The sequence below is a fragment of the Halichoerus grypus genome, chromosome 10 (assembly GCF_964656455.1).
Source record: "Halichoerus grypus chromosome 10, mHalGry1.hap1.1, whole genome shotgun sequence".
Classification (NCBI taxonomy): Eukaryota; Metazoa; Chordata; class Mammalia; order Carnivora; family Phocidae; genus Halichoerus; species Halichoerus grypus.
The window spans coordinates 100646418-100671625 of NC_135721.1; the positions used below are offsets into that span (position 1 = coordinate 100646418).

A 25208-nucleotide genomic window follows, 5' to 3' on the forward strand; every position below is an offset into this window, starting at 1 on the left:
CTGATACCCTGTGTCTTTTGATTGGGGCATTTAGCCCATTTACATTCAGGGTGACTTTTGAAAGATATGAATTTAGTGCCATTGCTTTGCCTGTAAGGTGATTGTTACTGTGTATTTTCTATGTTCCTTTCTGGTCTATGTTACTTTTAGGCTCTGTCTTTGCTTATAGGACCCCTTTCAATATTTCTTGTAGGGCTGCTTTGTGTTTGTAAATTCCTTTAGTTTTTGTTTGTCCTGGAAGCTTTTTATTTCTCCTTCTATTTTCAATGACAGCCTAGCTGGATATAGTACTCTTGGCTGCATATTTTCCTCATTTAGTGCTCTGAATATATCCTGCCAGTCCTTTCTGGCCTGCCAGGTCTCTGTGGATAGGTCTGTTGCCAATCTAATGTTTCTACCATTGTAGGTTACATATCTCTTCTCCCGAGCTGCTTTCAGCTCTTTGTCTCTGAGACTCGTAAGTTTTACTATTAGATGTCGGGGTGTTGACCTATTTTTATTGATTTTGAGAGGGCTTCTCTGTGCCTCCTGGATTTTGATGCCTGTTTCCTTCCCCAAATTAGGAAGTTCCTTGCTATAGTTTGCTCCAGTATACCTTCTGCCCCTCTCTCTCTTTCTTCTTGTTTTGGGATTCCAATTATTCTAATATTGTTTCGTCTTTTGGTATCACTTATCTCTCAAATTCTGCCCTCGTGATCCAGTAGTTGTTTGTCTCTCTTTTTCTCAGCTTCCTTATTTTCCATCATTTGGTCTTCTATATCACTAATTCTTTCTTCTGCCTCATTATTCTTAGCAGTTAGAGCCTCCAGTTTTGATTGCACCTCATTAATAGCCTTTTTGATTTCGACTTGGTTAGATTTTAGTTCTTATATTTCTCCAGAAGGGGTTTTTCTAGTATCTTCCATGCTTTTTTCAAGCCCATCTAGTATCTTTAAAATCGTCATTCTGAACTCTAGTTCTGACATCTTACTAATGTCCGTATTGATTAGGTCCCTGGCAGTCGGTACTTCCTCTCGTTCCTTTTTTTGAGGTGATGTTTTCCGTCTTGTCATTTTGTCCAGAGGAGAATAGATGAACAAGAGAGCAAAATGCTAACAGGGTAACAACGACCCCAGAAAAATATACACTAAAGAAATCAGAAGAGACCTTCCACAAAGTGACTGCTTTTCTGTTCAGAGAGTTGCTGCTCTTCTTTTCTTCGATTTCCTGTTGAGTTCATAGGTGTTCAGAATGGTTTGATCCCTATCTAGCTGAATTCCTGGGACCAGACGAAATTTAGGTCTCCTACTCCTCCACCATCTTGCTCCTCCCCTAAAACATTAACTTCAAAAGACTAAAGAATCATTGGATAAATGCCATGAATTCTCTGTGCTGCATTCCCCTAGCGCTGGGATTTTGCTTTTCTCATTGATCGGGAAACTTGTTCTTGGCTGGATGTTCTTGCTGATCTTCTGGGGAGGGACCTGTTGCTGTGGTTCTCAAATGTCTTTGCCTGAGGTGGAATTGCCCAGCCCTTGCCAGGGGCCAGGCTAAGTAATCTACTCGGGTTTGTTCTTGGTAGCTTTTGTTCTCTGAAAGCTTTCCATACAGCTTTGGAGGACGAGAGTGAAAATGGACTCCCAGTCTCTGGCCCCAGAGGAGCCAAGAGCTCGGGGCCCCACTCCTCCATGTGCCCTCAGAGAAAAGCAGTCAATCACTGTCTCCCTGGTCTCTGGCCACACTCCGTGCTCACCCAGCCTGTGACCTAGCATTTCTATCTCTGGCACACTCCGTTTGGAGTCTCCAAACCTGGCAGATTCCTGCGGTGCGCTCTGGTGCCACTCCTCCCGGGGGAGGAAGGGGAGTCTTCCTGGATCTGCCGCTTCTTGGGTCCCTGCTGCAAGAGTAGTGGCCTGACTGGGCCATGGATCACGGTTTATCGCAACCCCAGCTGAGAGCCCACTCCTTGGCTCCGTCTCTGCAGCCGGCTTCCTCGCTCTGATATCTGGGATCTCTGCTGCACTCGGGCACCCCTGCTCTTTCTGTGACCCCGAGGGTCCTGAGACCACACAGTCCCAGTGTGGGTTCCAACCCCTGCTTAGCCACTGGAGCGACGTCCCTCAGCGGAGCAGACTTCTAAAAGTTCCAGTTTTGTGCTCTGCTGCTCTATCACTTGCTGGTAGCTGGCTGACAGTGGTTCCCCCCACCCCATCTATCTTCCCACATATTGCCTCGGATTCACTTCTCCACACCTTCTACCTTCCAGAAAGTGGTCGCTTTTCTGTTCATCGAATTGCTGCTATTCTTTTCTTCGATCTCCTTTTGAGTTTGTAGGTGTTCTGAATGGTTTGATAACTATCTAGCTGAATTCCTGCGGCCAGACAAAATTTAGGTCTCCTATTTCTCCACTATCTTGCTCCAATTAAATTTTTTGTTTAAGAAAATGACTTGGATCTTTGGGGGTGCTTATGGAATTAAGTAGAAAAATCCTAGAATGCTGAAAAACTCACATTGGAAGTTACTGTTCTGACCTGAAAATTGGGAAACTGAGCTGAGGGCAAGTCAAGCCTGTCTTGACCAATGATTAGCTGTGTTTCTGCAGTTTTGCACCAAGGAGCTCAATTATGAGCTTCCAATCTCTCACGGTTCCCTAAGCATAGTTACTGTTCACTTTACACAACCTTCTTTTGGGTTTACTTTCCTAGTCTGACCAAACTGCAGAGTTTGTCCCTGGCATTAGCCGCTTCTGTTGAAATCTCAGCACTGTGGTCTTGGGCAGGTGACTTAACCCTTTGTGCAAATATTTCCTCAGTAATCAGAGTTCATAAGTATACCTATATGATAGAGTTGAGAAATCAGTGAATTACTATGATATATTTAAGGATTTGGTACTCGGGTTGGCATATATTAGATCCTGAGTTACTGTCACTGTCTTCAGTCATCATCACATTGTCATATTTGTCATCATTGTCATCATGACAGTGTTTTTCACACTAATACTTACTGTCCTGTCATTCCTCCTAGATAAGCATCCTCTTCTCACTTTTCTTCACATTCTTTATTCCCTTCTGTAAACAATCTGAACCATATTTTAGGTTACAATCTTGTTCATACTTGGCCTCTTCTCCCCACTCTTACCCAATTTGTAGGATATTCTCTTTATTCTGTTTCTTGTAGGTGAGATTTAAAATTTTTGGCCATTAATTCCCCTCCCCCCCAAGGTAAATTTGAAGCTGTTTGTAATCATGTTTATTTGGAAGAAATTCAGTTTTTGATAGTAGATACCACATTTTCAGTTTATTTTTTCTGTTCTATTCTGAAATCTATTAACAAGGGACCTAATTTAAATATCTATTATTTCAAATTCAGTCTTTGCTGCTGTAGCACATGACAAAACATGAGCATGTATGTTTTATATTCTTGTATCTACTGGGTATTCATTTATTTGTTGATTTTATCCATATATGATAATTAAGGGTTTTTATTAGTAAATATAAAAGAAGAGTTTTCTAAGATATTTAAAAGTTGTTTTATTGAAACAGCTACAAAACTGAGTGGGAAATTTGAAGATATTTTTCTGACTTCATTTTCTGCCAATTTTATTTTGTAGGAATCAAGAATCCAGTCTCAGTTGCAAACAGACTCTTGTGTGAAGGGCAGAAGGGCAAGCTCTCGGCTGGCCGAATTCCTCCCTGGTAACTGCTTTGTTCTGCCTGACTTTCCCTGGGTCTTTGGTCTTTGGTGCATGTGGTGTTTGAAGGCTATTTTTATCCACAGAAGGCTGATGTTGTTGGTTACACACCAGCAGTAGCTTGCCGTTGAGAGGAAGACACACTTTGTTCTATAATCTTGGAACATTTTGTACACTTGATAGAGCTTCAGATGCAATAGAATATTACAGATTAAAGCAGAAAAGAGATCAGAGTTAATTTTTGGTTTTGTAGTTGATTACAGAGATGTTTTTGCTGGTCCTAAGTGCACAGTTGGGGTCTTTTATTATGAAACTTTTAAAGTCCAGAATCCAAACTAATTTTAATTTTGAGATGATCTTAGAATAAAAGTACTTAATTTTTCTCTTCTGGAGAAACACATTGTGATGTTAAGGTTAGTAAGATTACATTTTTCTCTAGCATTAACATACAATTTTCATTAAAAAAAACTTTGAACTTTTCAAGTATTTGTAAATATAGAGAGAACATTGTAAAGAGCCCTCATGAACCTGTCATCCAGCTCCAGTAACTAACATGTTTTTGCTCTTAATCTATACTCAGTCTCTCTTTTTCCTATAGTATATTTTTAATTTAAAAAATTTTTTTAGAGTTTATTTTATTCATTGATTGATTTTAAGCAATCTCCACACCCAACTTGGGGCTCAAACTCATGACCCGGAGATCAAGATTCCCATGCTTCTCCGACTGAGCCAGCCAGACACCCCTTTCCTATAGTATTTTAAAGGAAATCCTTGACATGATATTTTTTACCCTTAAATAATTTTGTGAATTGCTCTATGTTTACAAAACATAATCATCATTCCATTAGCATGCCTAATAATAATAACAAATATGCTTCAATGCCACTACACTTCAGTTTATGTTCAGCATGCCCAGCTGTGAAGGTTATATTAATGTTCTGTGTTGAAAGTTGTGACAACAGTACTATATCACTTTGACTGTTATAATTTGAAGTCATAGAAAATAAATTAGTATAGTTTTGAAAAGTCTTGAAACCTCTTACCCAAATATACTCAATCATTTTAATCATATACTTGTCAGGTGTTTAATTGTGATACTAGAAAGTTCAATTTTAAAAATTTTTGAAGAACTACAGTTTTTAGTGTTTGTGTCTTCAATAAGGAAGGATAAGGAGAACCAAATGGGAAATTTTGAGATTGTTTATAATACGTGTTTTGTTGATTTATAACTCTGAAAGTCGGAAAAGTAGGAAAAGTGATTAAAGAATTTGAAGCTGCCTAGACTGAAACCTTTTTTTTTTTTTTAAAGATTTTATTTATTTATTTGAGAGAGAGACAGAAGTAGTGACAGATAGCATGAGTGGGGAGGAGAGGGAGAAGGACCCTGGGATCATGACGTGAGCCAAAGGCAGATGCTTAACCAACTGAGCCACCCAGGTGCCCCTAGACTGAACCCTTTCTAATGGCATCCTTATCCTTCCCATTGTCCCGCACCCTTACCCTGACTCTGTCTCTGCCCCTGCTGCTAGGGGCAGTTGTCTGGATTTTAAGCTTCTCTTATTCCCATATATTCCTTCATAGTATTACAACATAGACAATACTCTAGTTTTTTAATGCTGCGTATAGTATATATGTACATAGATGTACAAAGAAGGCCTGGAAAGAAGGTTATCAAACTCACTGTGGTTAACCTCTGTGAAGAAGGAAGGAGGGAACAAGATGAAGCAGTTTTCAAAGGGGAACATGTGCAGTATTTTTATATTTTACAAAGATAAATTATATGGGAAAAGGTGATGGCCATCTCTCCATTAAAATGATATCATATTGTGATGCTACACTTGTCTGCAAGTAGCTGTCTTATTTTCTCATGTACATAGTTCTTCAGCTTTATTCTTTGTTTTCAGAATTGTTTTGACCATTTTAGGCATTTTGCATTTCCATATGAATTTTAGAATTAGCCTATTTCTAGAAATAGCCTGCTAGAATTTTGATTAGGATTGCATCATATCCATTTATTAAAGTCTTATTTAACCTCTCTGACCAGTGTTTTATAGTTTTCAGTGTACAGGTCTTACACAGCTTTTATCAAATTTATACTTATTTCATTCTCTCTTCTTTTAAAAAAGATTTTATTTATTTGAGTGAGAGAGACGAGAGAGCACATGAGTGGGGGGAGGGGCAGAGGAAGAGGGAGGGAGGGAGGGGCAGAGGAACAGGGAGAGGGAGAAGCTGACCCCCTGCTGAGCTTGGAGCCTGATGTGGGGTTTGATCTCAGGACCCTGAGATCACAACCTGAACGAAAAACAAGAGTCAACCGCTTAACTGACTGCGCCACCCAGGCGCCCCAAGTATTTCATTCTTTTTGATAGTATGATAAATTACATATATAATATGTGTTAATATCCAGTTGTTCCTTGCCAATATAGAAATATGATTATGATTATGATTATTATTATTACATTGAAATTCTTTCTTGGGAATTTACTAAATTCATTTGTTTTATAGTATCATTTTTATAGATTTGATAAGATTTTCTACAAAGACAGTAATGTGTTCTGAAAATAAAGATTGTTTTATTTCTTCCTCTCTAATCTGGGTTCCTTTAATTAATTTCCTTTTCTTTATTACAGTGGCTAGGACCTTCAATGCAATGTAGAATAGAAATGTGAGAGTGAAAAAAAAAAAAAAGAAATATGAGAGTGGGCATTCGTGCCTTGTTTGTGATCTTAGGGGGGAAGCATTTGGTCTTTTACTCTTAAGTATGATGGTTGCTGTAGGTTTATCATAGATATTCTTTATTATACTGAGAAAGTCCCCTTCTTAGTGTTCTGAGAGTTTTTAATAGGAATGAGTGTTGTTCTTTCTCAAATGCTTTTCTGCATCTATTAAGATGATCTTATAATTTTTCTTATTTAGTCAATTAGTGATTCATTGATTTTCAACTGTTAAAGCAACAGTTGCATTCCTGGGATAAATTCCACTTCGTCATAATGTATTATCCTTTTGATATATATATATTTTTAAAGATTTTATTTATTTATTTGACAGAGAGAGAGATAGCGAGAGCAGGAACACAAGCAGGGGGAGTGGGAGAGGGAGAAGCAGGCTCCCTGCTGAGCAGGGAGCCCTGATGCGGGACTCGATCCCAGGACTCTGGGATCATGACCTGAGCCGAAGGTAGACGTTTAACGACTGAGCCACCCAGGTGCCCAATCCTTTTGATATATTGTCAGATCCAATTTCCTAAGATTTTGTGAAGGATTTTTGTATGTCATATATTATGAGATATATTGGTCTGTAGTTTTCTTTTTTTATTATTATTATTATGTTATGTTATTCACTATACATTACATCATTAGTTTTTGATGTAGTGTTCCATGATTCATTGTTTGCATGTAACACCCAGTGCTCCATGCAGTACGTGCCCTCTTTACTACCCATCACCAGGCTAACCCATCCCCCTCCCCCCATCCCCTCTAGAACCCTCAGTTTGTTTCTCAGAGTACATAGTCTCTCATGGTTCTTCTCCCCCTCCGATTCCCCCCCCTTCATTCTTCCCTTCCTGCTATCTTCTTCCTTTTTTTTTTTTTTTTTTTTTTTTAACATATAATGTATTATTTGTTTCGGAGGTACAGGTCTGTGATTCAACAGTCTTACACAATTCACAGCGCTCACCATAGCACATACCCTCCCCAATGTCTATCACCCAGCCACCCCATCCCTTCCACCCCCCACCACTCCAGCAACCCTCAGTTTGTTTCCTGAGATTAAGAATTCCTCATATCAGTGAGGTCATATGATACGTCTTTCTTTGATTGACTTATTTCGTTCAGCATAATACCCTCCAGTTCCATCCATGTCGTTGCAAAGGACAAGATTTCATTCCTTTTGATGGCTGCATAATATTCCATTGTATATATAGACCACATCTTCTTTATCCATTCATCTGTCGATGGACATCTTGGCTCTTTCCACACTTTGGCTATTGTGGATATTGCTGCTATAAACATCGGGGTGCACGTACCCCTTTGGATCCCTACATTTGTATCTTTGGGGTAAATACCCAGTAGTGCAATTGCTGGGTCGTACAGTAGCTTTATTTTCAACTTTTTGAGGAACTTCCATACTGTTTTCCAGAGTAGTAGCACCAGCTTGCATTCCCACCAACAGTGTAGGAGGGTTCCCCTTTCTCTGCATCCCCGCCAACATCTGTCGTTTCCTGACTTGTTAATTTTAGCCATTCTGACTGGTGTGAGGTGATATCTCATTGAGATTTGGATTTCCCTGATGCCGAGCGATACTGAGCACTTTTTCATGTGTCTGTTGGCCATTTGGATGTCTTCTCTGGAAAAATGTCTGTTCATGTCTTCTGCCCATTTCTTGCTTGGATCATTTGTTCTTTGGGTGTTGAGTTTAATGAATTTTTTATAGATTTTGGATACTAGCCCTTTATGTGATATGTCATTTGCAAATATCTTCTCCCATTCTGTCGGTTGTCTTTTAGTTTTGTTGACTGTTTCCTCTGCTGTGCAAAAGCTTTTTATCTTGATGAAGTCCCAATAGTTCATTTTTGCCCTTGCTTCCCTTGCCTTTGGCGATGTTTCTAGGAAGAAGTTGCTGCGGCTGAGGTCGAAGAGGTTGCTGCCTGTGTTCTCCTTTAGGATTTTGATGGACTCCTGTCTCACATTGAGGTCTTTCAACCATTTGGAGTCTATTTTTGTGTGTGGTGTAAGGAATGGTGCAATTTCATTCTTCTGCATGTGGCTGTCCAATTTTCCCAGCACCATTTGTTGAAGAGACTGTCTTTTTTCCACTGGACATTCTTTCATGCTTTGTCAAAGATGAGTTGACCATAGAGTTGAGGGTCATTTCTGGGCTCTCTATTCTGTTCCATTGATCTATGTGTCTGTTTTGGTGCCAGTACCATACTGTCTTGAGGATGACAGCTTTGTAATAGAGCTGGAAGTCCGGAATTGTGATGCTGCCAGCTTTGCTTTTCTTTTTCAACATTGCTCTGGCTATTCAGGGTCTTTTCTGGTTCCATACAAATTTTAGGATCATTTGTTCCATTTCTTTGAAAAAAGTGGGTGGTGTTTTGATAGGGATTGCATTAAATGTGTAGATTGCTCTAGGTAGCATTGACATCTTCATAATATTTGTTCTCCCAATCCATGAGCATGGAACGTTTTTCCATTTTTTTGTGTCTTCCTCAATTTTCATGAGTATTTTATAGTTTTCTGAGTACAGATTCTTTGCCTCTTTGGTTAGATTTATTCCTAGGTATCTTATATTATTGGGTGCAATTGTAAATGGGATCGACTCCTTAATTTCTCTTTCTTCTGTCTTGTGGTGGTGTATAGGAATGCCACTGATTTCTGTGCATTGATTTTATATCCTGCCACTTGACTGAATTCCTGTATGAGTTCTAGCAGTTTTGGGGTGGAGTCTTGGGTTTTCCACATAAAGTATCATATCATCTGCAAAGAGTGAGAGTTTGACTTCTTCTTTGGCGATTTGGTTGTCTTTTATTTCTTTTTGTTGTCTGATTGCTGTGGCTAGGACTTCTAATACTATCTTGAATAGCAGTGGTGATAGTGGACATCCCTGCCGTGTTCGTGATGTTAGGGGGAAAGCTCTCAGTTTTTCCCCATTGAGAATGATATTCGCTGTGGGTTTTTTATAGATGGCTTTTATGATATTGAGGTATGTACCTTCAATCCCTACACTGTGAAGAGTTTTAATCAAGAAAGGATGCTGTACTTTGTCAGGTGGTTTTTCTGCATCTTTTGAGAGGATCGTATGTTTCTTGTTTCTTTTATTAATGTATTGTGTCACATTGATTAATTTGTAGATGTTGAACCAACCTTGCAGCCCAGGGATAAATCCCACTTGGTCGTGATGAATAATCCTTTTAATGTACTGTTGGATCCTATTGGCTAGTATTTTGGTGAGAATTTTTGCATCCATGTTCATTAGGGATATTGGTCTGTAATTCTCCTTTTTGATGGGGTCTTTGTCTGGTTTTGGGATCAAGGTAATGCTGGCCTCATAAAATGAGTTTGGAAGTTTTCCTTCCATTTCTGTTTTTTGGAACAGTTTCAGAAGAATAGGTATTAATTCTTCTTTAATTGTTTGGTAGAATTCCCTTTGGGAAGCCATCTGGCCCTGGGCTTTTTTTTTTCCGGAGATTATTGATTAGTGCTTCAATTTCCCTAGTGGTTATGGGTTTGTTCAGCTTTTCTATTTCTTCCGCGTTCAGTTTTGGTAGTTTATATGTCTCTAGGAATGCATCCATTTCTTCCAGATTATCTAATTTGCTGGCATATAGTTGCTCGTAATATGTTCTTATAGTTGTTTGTATTTCTTTTTTGTTGGTTGTGATCTCTCCTCTTTCATTCATGATTTTATATATTTGGGTCTTTTTTCTTTTTGATAAAACTGGCCATGGGTTTATCAGTCTTATTAATTCTTTCAAAGAACCAGCTCCTAGTTTCGTTGATCTGTTGTACTGTTCTTTTGGTTTCTATTTCATTGATTTCTGCTCTGATCTTTACTATTTCTCTTCTCCTGCTGGGTTTAGGCTTTATTTGCTGTTCTTTCTCCAGCTCCTTTAGGTGTAGGGTTAAGTTGTGTATTTGAGACCTTTCTTGTTTCTTGAGAAAGGCTTGTATTGCTACATACTTTCCTCTTAGGACTGCCTTTGCTGCATCCCAAAGATTTTGAACAGCTGTGTTTTCATTTTTATTGGTTTCCATGAATTTTTTTAAATTCTTCTTTAATTTTGTGGTTGACCCATTCATTCTTAGTAGGATGCTCTTTAGCCTCCATGTATTTGAGTTCTTTCCAACTTTCCTCTTATGATTGAGTTCTAGTTTCAAAGCATTGTGGTCCGAAAATATGCAGGGAATGATCTCAGTCTTTTGGTACCAGTTGAGACCTTATTTGTGACCCAGGATGTGATCTATTCTGGAGAATGTTCCATGTGCAGTAGAGAAGAAAGTGTATTCTGTTGCTTTGGGATGGAATGTTCTGAATATATCTGTGAAGTCCATTTGGTCCACTGTGTCATTTAAAGTCATTATTTCCTTGTTGATCTTTTTTTTTTTTTAAGATTTTATTTATTTGACAGAGAGAGAGATAGCGAGAGCAGGAATACAAGCAGGGGGAGTGGGAGAGGGAGAAGCAGGCTTCCTGCCGAGCAGGGAGCCCAATGTGGTACTCGATCCCGGGACCCTCACATCGTGAACTGAGCTGACGGCAGACGCTTAATGACTGAGCCACCCAGGCACCCTCCTTGTTGATCTTTTGCTTAGATGATCTGTCCATTTCAGTGAGGGGGGTGTTAAAGTCCCCCACTATTATTATATTATTGTTGATGTGTTTCTTTGCTTTTGTTATTAATTGCCTTATATAATTGGCTGCTCCCATGTTAGGGACATAGATATTTACAATTGTTAGATCTTCTTGTTGGATAGACCCTTTAAGTAGGAAATAGTGTCCTTCCTCATCTCTTACAGTCTTTGTTTTAAAATCGAATTTGTCTGATATAAGGATTGCCACCCCAGCTTTCTTTTGGTGTCCTTTAGCATGGTAAATGGTTTTCCACCCCCTCACTTTCAATCTGGGGGTGTCTTTGCATTTAAAATGAGTCTCTTGCAGACAGCATATCGATGGGTCTTGTTTTTTAATCCAGTCTGATAGCCTGTGTGTTTTGATTGGGGCATTTAGCCCATTTACACTCAGGGTAACTATTGAAAGGTAGGAATTTAGTGCCATTGTATTGCCTGTACGGTGACTGTTACTGTATATTGTCTGTGTTCCTTTCTGGTCTATGTTGCTTTTAGGCTCTATCTTTGCTTAGAGGACGCCTTTCAATATTTCTTGTAGGGCTGGTTTCATGTTTGCAAATTCCTTTAGTTTTTGTTTGTCCTGGAAGCTTTTTATTTCTCCTTCTATTTTCAATGACAGCCTAGCTGGATGTAGTATTCTTGGGTGCATATTTTTCTCATTTAGTGCTCTGAATATATCATGCCAGTCGTTTCTGGCCTGCCAGGTCTCTGTGGATAGGTCTGTTGCCAATCTAATGTTTCTACCGTTGTAGGTTACAGATCTCTTCTCCCGAGCTGCTTTCAGGATTTTCTCTTTGCCTCTGAGACTTGTAAATTTTACTATTAGATGTCGGGGTGTTGACCTAGTTTTATTGATTTTGAGAGGGGTTCTCTGTTCCTCCTGGATTTTGATGCCTGTTTTCTTCCCCAAATTAGGGAAGTTCTCTGCTATAGTCTGCTCCAATATACGTTCTGCCCCTCTCTCTCTTTCTTCTTCTTCTGGGATTCCAATTATTCTAGTATTGTTTCGTCTTATGGTATCACTTATCTCTCGAATTCTGCCCTCGTGATCCAGTAGTTGTTTATCTCTCTTTTTCTCAGCTTCTTTATTTTCCATCATTTGGTCTTCTATATCACTGATTCACTCTTCTGCCTCATTTATCCTAGCAGTTAGATCCTCCATTTTTAATTGCACCTCATTAATAGCCTTTTTGATTTTGACTTGGTTAGATTTTAGTTCTTTTATTTCTCCAGAAAGGGTTTCTCTAATATCTTCCATGCTTTTTTCAAGCTCACCTAGTGTCTTTAAAATCATCATTCTGAATAGTAGTTCCGATATCTTACTAGTGTCCATATTGATTATATCCCTGGCTTTCCGTACTTCCTTTTGTTCCTTTTTCTGAGGTGATGTTTTCCATCTTGTCATTTTGTCCAGAGGAGAATAGATGAATGAGAGAACAAAATGTTAACAGGGTAACAATGTCCCCAGAAAATATACACTAAAGAAATCAGAAGAGACCTGAAACCAGGGGAACAGAAAAGGAAAGAAAGAAAAAAGAGAAAAAAAATAAAACAAAAAGTAAAAGATAAAAACAAATAAAAACGAATAACCAGAGAAACAGAATATGATCAAATATGATCAGGCTGATGCATAGTTCAGTGCCACACACTAGATTTTGGGCGTATTTTGGTCTGTTAGAAGAAAGTGCCTCCCAAAATTTCATAGAAAGAAAAACTTATATATGTACAAAAATAAGTGTTAATATGATGAAGGGATGGAGTATGAGTGTAATGATGAAAATTAGAAAAGATTTTACAAAAGGAATTGATCGGATAAGAAGTTGGTTGAAAAAAGAAAGGACTTAAATAAAAAGGGCGGGAATGTGATCAGGCAGGAGACTAGAATAAAGCTATACACTAGAGATTTAGGATATGTTTTGGTGTGTTAGAAGAAACTGTATCTCAAAATTTTAAAGAGAGAACAACTTACATATATGTATACCAAAAATAAGGTTAACTACTATGAAGGGATAGAATATGACTCTAAAAATGAAAAATAAAAAAGGGTTTTTTAAAAAAGGGATTGATAAGATGTTGGTTGAAAAAGGGAAAAAGAAAACTTAAAAAAAAAAAACAGTTATAAAAAAATGAACTTTGATGGGGTGCCTGGGTGGCTCAGTTGTTGAGTGTCTGCCTTCGGTTCAGGTCATGATCCCAGGGTCCTGGGATCCAGCCCCGCATCAGGCTCCCTGCTCCACGGGAAGCCTGCTTCTCCCTCTCCCACTCCCCCTGCTTGTGTTCCCTCTCTCGCTGTGTCTCTCTCTGTCAAATAAATAAATAAAAGCTTTAAAAAAAAAATTAACTTTGAAAGACTAAAGAATCATGGGAAAAAAGGCATGAATTCTATGTGCAGTGTTCTGCTAGCGCTGGAGTTCTGCTGTTCTCATTGATAGGTAAACTTGGTATTGGCTGGCTGTTCTTGCTGATCTTCTGGGGGAGGGGCCTGTTGCTGTGGTTCTCAAATGTCTTTGTCACAGGCGGAATTGCCCCGCCCTTGCTGGGTTGGGCTACGTAATCTGTTTGGGTTTGCTTTCCAGAGCTTTTGTTCCCTGTAAGCTTTCTGTACAGCTTTGGAGGTCGAGAGTGAAATGGCGGCCTCCCAATCTCTGCCTCAGAGGATCCGGGATCTCGGGTCCCCATTCCTCAGTGAGCCCCCAGAGGAAAGCAGTCAGTCACTCCCGTCTCCCCAGTCTCTGGCTGCATTTTGTGCTCACCCGGCCTGTGACCAAGCGTTTCTGTCTCTGGCACACGACCCCGTTTGGAGTCTCCAAACTCAGCAGATCCCTGCGGTGCACTCCCGCACTGCTCCTCCCGGGGGAGGAATGGGATTCTCCCCGGAACTGCTGCTTGTTGGGTCCGTGCTGGAGGAGCAGTGGCCCGAATGTGCTGTGGAGCCCCCTCCTCGGCTCCGTCTCTGCAGCCGGCTTCCTTGCTCTGATACCTGGGAGCTCTGCCGCACTCAGGCACCCCTGGTCTTTCTGTGACCCTGAGGGTCCTGAGACCACACTGTCCCAGCGACGGTTCCACCCCCCGCTTAGCTACTGGAGCGTCATCCCTCAGCAGAGCAGACTTCTAAAACTTCCGATTTTGTGCTCTGCTGCTCTATCAGTTGCCAGTAGTGACTGATGGAGGCCCCCTCCCCCCCCCCCCGTCTGTCCTCCCGAATATCACCTTGGATTCACTTCTCCATACATCCTACCTTCCAGAAAGTGGTTGTTTTTCTGTTCAGAGAGTTGCTGCTATCCTTTTCTTTAATCTCCATTTGAGTTCGTAGGTGTTGTGAATGGTTTGATCCCTATCTAGTTGAATTCCTGGGACCAGATGAAATTTAGGTCTCCTTCTCCTCCACCATCTTTCTCCTCCCCACCGGTCTGTAGTTTTCTTATAAAATCTTTGGTTTGGGTTTATTTTGCATCTTGGATATGTAAGGAAATATACTTTATCAAATTTGGAATATGCTTTGGCTATTAATTTTTCAGATATTTTTTCTGTTTCCTCTTTATATCCTTTGGGACTCCAATTCTATGTGTATTTGACCTCTTGAAGTTGTACAGATCACTAATAAATTGTTTACTTTTTCTATTCCTTTTTCTCTTTGTTTCATTTTCAATAGTTTCCATTGCTGTTTTCAAGTTCACTATTTTTCTACAATATCTAATCACTTGTTAATCACATCAAGTTTATTTTTCATCTCTGACATTGTAGACATCTTCAGAAGTTTGATTTTTTTGCAGCTTTAAAAAGTGTCTTCTCTGTATGTACTTAACATGTTTACTCTTTCCTGTAGCTTCTTGAACATTTGAATAGAGTATAATAATTGCTAATATCTTTGTTTACTAATTTACTATCATCTTTGTTATTTCTGAGTTGTTTTCAATTGAAATATTTCTCTCCTCTTTATTGGGTGCATTTCCTTGCTTATTTGCATGCTTTGTAATTTTTTATTGCATTCAAGGCATTGTGAGTTTTACCTTATTTGGTGCCAGATATTTTACAATTTTAATAAATACTCTTGAGCTTTATTCTAGGGTGTGGTTAAGTTATTTAGAGACAGGTTCATCCTTTCAGGTCTTGCTTTATACTATGTTACATGAAACTAAAGAAACATTTAGCCTTGAGCTAATTTTGCTTTGCTATTGGGTAAAACTCTTTGGAGTACTATATCAGATGTACTTAGAATGAGGTTTCTTACTTTGACTGATGGGAATAGGAGCTGAGCTGTTCCTGTCCCTTTGTGAACTTGGGGCTTGTTTTCTCTAAAACTTTTGCGGTATTCTTTCCCAGGCCTTGGGTGATTTCCTATTACACATACACTCATCTCTATTCAGCTGAAGACTAGAGGGGACTGTGCAGATATCAGAGTCCTTTCTCTTTGCAGCTCTCTCCTCTCTAGTACTCTTTCCTGTGAACCCTGGCTGTCAGGGCTTTTCTGGATGCCCAGCTCTTTCTCTTCAACTGAGAAACTGCTGGGCTTTGACTGAATCCTTTCTGTGCCATGGCCTGGAACCTGTCTAGGCAGTAAGCTGGGCCAGTCATAGGGTTTACCTTTTTTGTTTCCTTTTTCTCAAGGATCACTGTCTTTATGTTGCCTACTAATATCTGAAAACTATTGTTTCCTACATTTTGTCTGATTTTCAAAACATTTCTTCAGGCAAGGGTGTAAATTTGTTCCCTGTTATTCCATGTTGTCCAGAAGCAGAAATCTCTCACATTCCTGGAAGTTTATTGTATACCTGCAGTAACTGAGAAAAAAATTCCTTGAGTGTCCTAAATAAACAAAACCAAATTTATCATGTTTTTACTTTGAGCTTATTTTCATATGACCCTAATAAGTCTAGTTATCTAATTTCTGTAATGATAATAGCTAACATTTGTTTCATTTGTACACTATATCACGCACTGTTTTATGTGCTTTACGTGCATTAACTCATACAAATTATACGATGATTTATGAAGAGAAGACACATTTTGCAGATAATGAAACTGAGTCCCACACTTGACCACTTTTAGGCTATTAGAAAAATTTGGAGTCCTTTCATATCACATTAGAAGCAGCAGATTAGAAGTAAAGGGAAAATGGAATCCTTTTATAATAATGAGAAGTAACTGTTTACACCTATTTAATTATTCATTCATTTCCCCTTCACTCAGCAAGTATTTATTGCTCATTTTCTGTGTGCCAGGCATAAAGGTACAAAAACTATCAAAGGCAGATGGAACACTTACAAATCATGGTCCTCTGGTGTTATCTGTCGGCACTGTATGGGGACAGCAAGGCATTACATACAATAGGTGTTTTTTAAGAGTTCTTTAAATAAAAAGTTCATTTATCCGTATACCTTAGTTTTTGGTTATAGCCACCATGATGTTGTATTGTTTCAGTTTTGGTGTTTGGTCAGATTCGTAGAGTATTTGGTATCTTCATAAACTTGGTGGGACTACCATCATAATCTGTGTCACATTTACGCAAGTTTCTTTATTTTATTTATAAAAGTATAGCTTGAATCTTTCTTTTTCCATTATGATAATAGGGAATAGCATTATCATTTAGAACAGGAATTGGCAAACGATGGCTTATGGGCCAAATCTGGTCTGCTGCTTGCTTTTGTAAATAAAGTTTTATTGGGACACAGCCATACCCATTTGTGTATGTATTGTCATGGCTTGTGCACTGCAAAGGCCAAATAGAGTTGTTGCAAAAGAAACATTGTGGCTACAGAGCCAGCCTATTTACTATCTGGCCCTTTACAGAAAAACTTTGCTGACTCCCAATATAGAAGTTATAATTTTTGGAAATTATGTTTCTTTTGATGAGAAAGGAAAAGCTAGACAAAGATTGTTTTATGTTTAGTATAAATGAAACCTTAAGGTGCTCATTAGACCTTAGGATTTTTTTCAGAGACAAATTTAGTTTTTGGTACATTGTTTATTTTAAAGTAGTATTTAATCTATTATATTTCATAAATTCGCTCAAATTTGTGCTACTTTTGTTGTATGAATGTGAGAAGACAATTAAAAAAAAGACAATTCAAAAATGAAAGATTAAAAGAAACATAAGAGATCTATTAACTAATCAGAAGGTAGAGATTTAGATAGATTCCCATTTAAACCAAAGTTTAAAGAACAAAATAACAATAATAGAAAACATTTTATAAGACAACCAGAGAAATGTGAACATTGATGAGATATATTTTGATTCTAAAGATTGTTCATTTTTTTTATGTGTCAATTGCTTATGTCGAGGTTCTGTTTTTTAAGAAATAATTTTTTATTTTATTTATTTATTTTTAAATATTGTTTATTTATTTGTCAGAGAGAGGGAAAGAGAGAGAGAGAGAGAGAGAGCACAAGCAGGGGAAGTGGCAGGCAGAGGAAGAAGCAGCCTCCCCACCAAGCAAGGAGTCTGATATGGGACTCGATCCTAGGACCCTGAGATCATGACCTGAGCCGAAGGCAGATACTTAACTGACTGAGCCACCCATGTGTCCAAAAAGTCATTTTTTAAATGTAAAAAAATTGAAATTAAATTAAAAAATCTTTTAAAGAGTTAAATTCTTACTATTTAATTTGGTTGGTATGTTATTTCCAAATACAAGTTCCCCTTTATTTTCACTTTATATGTCTATAAGCTTTAAATGATCAATACCTACTAATTTATCTTTCCTCAATTTTGTATATTTATGATGAATAAGGAAGCAATAGGTAAAATAGATAGAAATCAGTTTTTAAGTGCAAAGAAACAGCTCTCATTTTCTCCTGTATCTTTCTCATCCAGAATAACGTATTTTGATTATTGGGATCTCTGAGCATTCTTGAGAGCTTTCTAAATCACAAGATGACACGTTTTTAGACTGATGATAAAGTCATGGTTCTTTGGAAATGGGTGGTTGCCATCCATGAGGTTGCAGTTCACATCTCCTATTTGCCCAAATAGCTCTTTCTAGGAGGCTTGGCTGTGCTAGTGTTGGCAGCAGCAGTTAGAGTACGGCTTGTTGAAGGTTTCAATCACCCCACCTCAGGCTGCTCTCAGTAGAGTGTTGTTGCTTTTTGTTTTACATCATGTTGGACTTGTTTTAAGTATAACACAAGGAAAATGCTGTCCCTTAAGGAATTTTGACACCCTAGTTTACTACTATTTGTTTAATATCTTGCCAGTGTTTATTTGATGCTTAGTTTGCTTTAGGCACTGTCGCGAATGCTTGGATATATCAGTGAAAAAAACAGATTCCCACTCTTATGAAGCTTACAGTTTCTTTGGGGAAGATAGAAGTAAATAATAGATATAATATGTAAATTATAAAGTGTCTAGTACATTAGAAGGTAGAAAAAAGAAAAATGTGGAAAGAGCAAAATGGCAGGGATTGGGAGTCCTGGATAGGTAGTTGGGTACAGTTTTAAATAGGTCTCATTAAGGGGATACATTTGAGCAGATGAGGGAATTTACCATTTGGGAAATAAGGATGAGCCTGATAGAGGGAACATTCAGGGTGAAGGATTGAGACTGGAAGTCCCTTGGCATATTTGTTTTTGGGGAGGCTGGAGTAGAGTAAGCCAGGGGGCAAGAAGACTAAGAGATGAGGTAAGGAGGGAGCAGAAAGGATCAGATCACTTGGGATTCTCATGAAAACTCCAGGTTTGTGCAGGTTTTGAGAAGAGGAATGTCATTGTCTGACTTGTGTTTTACAAGGATGTCAGTGGCTGGTGAGCATAGACTGGGGCAGGGAACAAAGCAAGGCATACATGAAAGTAATGAGTCCATTGCAACAGTCCAGGTAACAGATGATGGTGGTTCAGACAAAGGTGGTAGCAGGAGAGGTGGTGAGAAGTGGTCAGATGCTGGATATATTACAAAGGTAGAGTCTATGGGATTTCCTAACTTGATTGAGACAAAATTTCTCTAAAAGTTTTCTCCTTGGAGAGTCATTAAGACTGAAAGAAAGGTGAATTGATACTGCATTTAATGTTCTAGAAAGTGATTTTTTTGGACATGTTAGTATCATGTAGCTTTTCAGAATTTTAAAATGATTTCAAAAGCACTTATATGCCATTTTTGTGTGATTATTAACTACTAGACAGGTAGTTTTTGATAGTAAGAAAAGGTCAGATGTTCAGTATTCTTATCCATAAGATGGCATTCAGATAGTCAACTTCCTGTGAATATTGTAAAATGCCTCAACTATTTTAAAAACTTGCATAGCAGCCAGTGGCAAATTGATTTAATTTAAAAGCAATGACTGTTTAAGAAATGAAAAATAAAACTAAGAATATTTTGTAAAATGCCATTGATTCCAGATACGGGGATTGAACCCAAGATGACCAATGGGCGTGCTAAGATTTAGCTTCAAACTTCTGTTCTGATCATTTAATATGTTACTTTGGCATCTCTTTTACATCTTCACATGAAGAGAAGTTATTTCTTATATCACATTCCTTTTCTGGAAGAAGGAAGTGCTAAAAATGCCATCAGGACGGCTCAACTCGCATTCAAGTTTCTATTTCAGTTATTCTTCCATTTGAACTTTATGTGACAGCTTTTCTTTGCATATTCTATGCAGTGGTCTTTATTTGATAGAAGAATAGGACAAACTGTTTTCTACTTTCAGAATCCTTTAGAATTTAAAAAATATAGAAGCTTGAAGGGGTAAAGTTGTTTATTCTTGTTGGCCCTCCTTTTTTTCAATGCCTCCTACCTTTATGTATATTGGAAAATAGTTATTGGACTTAAGTATTTAGTTTCTCACTAGAACTATTTGGATGTTTTTGAGTGGCTCCTTAGATTTTGTTTTGCTGGTCTTCTTAACAAATGAATCTAAAGACTTCAATGTGCATTACTTTGAGTTTTAGTGTTGGAATGATTAGATGAACAGAAACAAAAAATAGGGAGCAGAAAACTAATGAGCAGGCACAAGTTCAAGGAAACCCATTACTAGCCGGCTGAGATCTTTAAGAAGTTGGCTATGGAAGGAGATGAAGTGATTATTATGGTAACTGCTTGCTATTACTGTGTTAGGGAGTGAATGGAGTGGTTAATTATCCTGAATTCTATTTGAAATCTTTGAAAATAAGTTTTTTACAGTTAGCTAACAATATCCTTTTATTTACTTCTTTATGTTAAAACTTGCAGTTTAGGGCTTAAAAAATTACTTTTGTTACACACCATAGTACTTACCACAGTAGAAATGATCTGAGGGGCATACATATAGGTCATATGTATATTTTTGTTGCACCAAGGCTTGCAAATGTAAGTACATTTCATTGTTTTGGGGCATCTCTGGATGTACTCACTCATGTTGAGTAGATCCAGTTGTTATAGTAGGCAAGATTACCAAATCTGAAAACAGCCACTGAAACTTTAATTCTTAACCTGATTAAATGGATCTTGTGACCATGGTGATCCAAGATAAATCTTAATATTTTCCACTGGGAAATCAACTATTTTTTTACTTCTTATGTTGAATTTTGCCAATTTTTAGTTGTTGGTTATTGCAAATGAAATTGTACCATTTTCAATTGTAAAATTTCTAACTCGGGGAAAATTTTAAAATTTGGGGCATATAGCCATATTATTATTTTGAGGTAAACCCAGAATTATATCTATATGCAAGACATTTTTTCAGTTGCCTTACTGTATGATTTATATTTATTGAATATATAGAAGAAGATGATACTGAATTTTTAAAAGATAATTTTTCTGTTGTTAGCTTTTTAGTTGGAGAAGGAGCCTACAGATGGGCAGTAGATCATGGAATACCCTCTTGCCCTCCTAACATCATGACCACAAGTGAGTAAAAAACTTTTCAAAATTAAGCATATATACCTGGAAGTGTTACATTGCTTTAATCCACATAGTACTCTGATATTTAAAAAAGGAAGCTTATATGTCAAAATATTTATAGTTAAAAGATACATAGAAAATTATTTGATTTTAAGGCACTTTTATATTCCTGAGGATCCCCCCATTCTCATGCTTTTATAGAAGTATTGCTAAAGGATCCCTTTTAGGTTACTTAAAATAATTACTAACAATAAAACCTTAATAATACCCCCTCAGAGAGAGAGAAGAAAACACAGGTCAACATTTATCTGTCTTTGGCCTGAGGAGGGCTTTTCTAGGGACCAAGTGCAAGAGAAGGAAGAACAAAAGTGTAACTACATAAGAGTTAAGACTGATAAAAACCACTTACCATGAATATGACAAAGTGATACATATCCTTATATTAAATTAAAAACCACACAAATACAAATAATACCCCAAAAGAAAAATGATCAAAAGTCATAAATAGATAATAGAACATAACTAATAGGATAATTCAAATGAGTACATGTTAAATTTGTTCCCTCGTAATTTGTGAAAGAGTTAAAAATACTGTATTACTGCTCGTAAGTGTGTGATGAAATGAACATAATACATTGGAGGTACAATATAAATTGGCAGAAATTTTGGAGGACAGCTAAGTAATATAGAGCAAAGCCTTAAACTTACTCTGCTTGTAGGAACTTGACATGAGAAATATAGACAAAAATTTATGTAGTTCTCAATAAACATTATTAAGAATATCAAAAAATTTGAAAAAAAATCTTACGTCCAACAGAGAGGAATATAAGTAAACTATCATATGATGAAATGTTATGTAGTAAGTAGAAATTGTTATCAAGACTAATGTCTGATAATGATTAAATCTAATGACTTTGAAAAATGAAAAATGAGTTATAAATATATATGTGTGAATGTATATTTTATGTCTATTTTAAAAATGAAATCATAGCTATATATTTATGCATAAAGACATATTGAAAACATATACTACTTGTTTTTTAAGTTAAATTTTTGTTTTCTATCATAGTCATCTATGACTATAAATAATCAAATGAAAAAATGGGGAATCATTAAATCCAAGGAGACCAAGTTGTATAAAAAAGAAATGATTATATATCATAGCAGGTATATAATAAGGTTCTTTTTTTTTTTTTTAAAAGATTTTATATATTTATTTGACAGAGCAAGCACAAGCATGGGGAGTGGCAGGCAGAGGGAGAGGGAGAAGCAGGCTCCCCGCTGAGCAGAGTGCCAGACATGGGGCTGCATCCCAGGACCCTGGGGTCATGACCTGAGCCGAAGGCAGTTGCTTAACCGACTGAGCCACCCAGGCGCCCCTAAGGATCAGTTCTTAATAACATTATATTCAAAGTGAGCACTTACGTAGCTGAACGTTGTAATATAGGGAGGCTGGAGGGAAAGGAAATACATGCATGGTAGGCAAACTGGGAGTATGAGAGCTCTAATTCTCATAGTCCTTACCACTAATTCTGTCTTAAAATCTCCCAGTGGAATTTATGTAGAGTTCTTATGTCACCCAGACAAATCTGGTCGTTTGATAGTTCCATTTTGTTTTTCCTTGGAGACATGCCACTTGGCACCTTCACGTCTAGAATGGGTGTTCAGTAAGCCTGCTGCATGACCGTCATCCCTGGTCTTTACCTCACCATCATTTTGGATTTCTTTTTCATCTCTCCAATATCAGGTTCTCTGTTTCCTGAATCTCATGTGTTTTTTGTCTCTCTTGTTTTTTTTTTTTTCCTCTTTTTTTTTTTTTTTCTCTCTTGTTTTATTCCCTTATTTGGTATAATCAAGACTAGAAATTGTTTTCCCTAGGTTTTGAAGAACTTGTTCTCTTATGTTCTAGTTTTCAGTCTTGCTGTTATGCATTTTGATTCCCAGTTCTTTGTGGTGTATTTTTCATCTTTGGAAAGAAGCCTTAATTCCTGTGTTCTTAATATTACGATGAAGCGTCTTATAATGGGTCTTTTTTTATTCAATATGCCTAATACTTACTGAGTACTGAGTACTTTTAATCTGGAAATTCATGTGGTTTAGTTGTGGGGAAATTAAAAAAAAATGTATATTAATCTCATCCCTTATCTTTCCTCTATTTTGTTTTTCTAATTTCTGTGAATTGGATGTTGGATCTTATGCTCCAATCCCTTGTATCTTTTTCAAAAATTATTTTTTCTCCTTTTTGAAATCTTTTTTGTCCTACTGTCTCAGAATCTTCAGTTGTATCTCCTAAATCTTGTACTTCTTTTTTTTTTTTAAATTCTACTTGAATAAATGCTTCAAGCAGAAGTTCTTTTTTTTTTTTTTTTAAGATTTTATTTATTTATTTGACAGAGAGACACAGGAGAGAGGGAACACAAGCAGGGGGAGAGGGAGAAGCAGGCTTCCCGCGGAGCAGGGAGCCCAGTGCGGGGCTCCATCCCAGGACCCTGGGATCACGACCTGAGCCGAAGGCAGATGCTGAATGACTGAGCCACCCAGGCGCCCCTAAACCTTCTACTTCTTTTTTTTTTAAGATTTATTTATTTATTTGTCAGAGACAAAGAGAGAGCGCAGTGCGCATGAACAGGGGGAGTGGCAGGCAGAGGGAGAAGCAGGAGCCTGATGTGGGACTTGATCTCAGGACCCTGGGATCATGACCTGAGCCGAAGGCAGACGCTTAACCAACTGAGCCACCCAGGCGTCCCTAAACCTTCTACTTCTGATGAATTTGTAATTTTGGCTTTTATTTGTTTTAATTTCTAGGGATTCATCAATGACTAATACTTTTTTTTTTTTTTTTTTTTTTTTTTTTACAAAAAAGAATAGTATTGACCTATGGTGAATTTGGGAGGAGAAATTATAACTATTATTTAGATTTATTTATTTATTTATTTATTAATTTTTTTTAAAGATTTTATTTATTTATTTGACAGAGAGAGACACAGCGAGAGAGGGAACACAAGCAGGGGGAGTGGGAGAAGGAGAAGCAGGCTTCCCGCGGAGCAGAGAGCCCGATGTGGGGCTCGATCCCAGGACGCTGGGATCATGACCCGAGCCGAAGGCAGACGCTTAACGACTGAGCCACCCAGGCGCCCCATAACTATTATTTAGATTTAAAAAAAATTTAAATGCTGTCCTATATTGGGCACTTGTCTAATCCTCAATCAAAACTTTTTTGGTTTTGGGGGGTATCATTGTTACGTTTTTATTCCCTTTCAGTGTTCCAAAAGTTTTCAGAATGTCTTTCTCAGGTTTATTCTAAAATAATCTTCTACATAGTTTCTCACATACTTAATATTTCATTCCCATATGTAGATGTGAATTTCTATCTGGTATTATTTCCTTCACCTTAGAACAGGCATTTCTGATAATGTGGTAGGTGTAGTGGTGAAAAATCAGCTTGTTATTTGAAAAAATCTTTATTTTGCCTTTACTTTTGAAATATAATTTCTTGTTGGATACAGACTTCTACATTGTCAGGTTTTTTTTCTTTTAGCACTTTTTTTCCTTTTTTTTTATTGTGGTAAAAAATATGTAACATAAAATTTACTATTTTAACAGTATTTAAGTATATAATTCAGTGGTACTACATACATTCAGTGTTGTATAACCGTCACCACTGTGCATTTCCATTAACTTTTTTATCATCCCAAGCAGAAAACTCTATACCTGTTAAACTACCCATTCCCCCTTCTCTGTAGGCCCTGGTAGCCTCTATTCTACTTTCTTTCTCTATGACTTTGTCTGTTCTAGGTAGCTCCTTAATCATACAGTATTTGTCATAGACTGGTTTTTAGGCTTTGTGAAAGTGAGTCTATTTCAGTTTTGTTCTTAAACTTAGAAACCTTAGTACTAGCCTGTGGTCTTTCTTCCCAAGATATGGCCTTTCTAGGGTTTTATTCAAAAGTCTCAAACTTGAAACTTTGTCTCTTCTACAGTAAGTATCTCTCAAAATCTGTGTCAGCTTTTCAGCTGTTATTTTCCTCACTAAACTCTAAGGAATCTTGCATCTTGTATGAACAGTTAAGGGCTTATTCAAGAATTTGAAGGGATGTTTATATAGATTTGGGGGCTTCCCTTTTTTTGTGTATGTGGCTTTCTCCTTACCAGGATTCCTCCCTCAATTTTCCAGTTGCTTCAGTAGCCCCAAACATCTTCATCTCCATCCGGCAAGACTGTAGTTTTCGATTTGAGATCTTTTTGCTGTGCATCTACAGTTTTGACTGTAGTGCCTCATGGGGAAAGCTGTGTGAATGTGGATCTCACCCAGTATGTTTCTTTTCTTTCTGTGGTTGAATCCTCTCCTATTTCTGCCAGCTTTTTGTCACTAGCC

At 37.6% G+C, this 25208-nt stretch overlaps 1 protein-coding gene across 9 annotated transcripts in view; it reads left to right on the forward strand.

Moving 5' to 3' along the window:
* TASP1 (taspase 1) overlaps positions 1–25208 on the forward strand; it is a 295816-nt gene that overhangs the window by 49796 nt on the left and 220812 nt on the right. For all 9 annotated transcript variants that reach the window (XR_013441943.1, XR_013441945.1, XR_013441944.1 and 6 more), the window contains exons 6-7: positions 3590–3674; positions 20760–20839. Coding sequence is in view for 6 of the 9 variants with exons in the window: in XM_078056923.1 (XP_077913049.1) it covers positions 3590–3674; positions 20760–20839 (165 nt within the window). In the remaining 3 variants the exon portion in view is untranslated. The remainder of the gene's footprint in view (positions 1–3589; positions 3675–20759; positions 20840–25208) is intronic.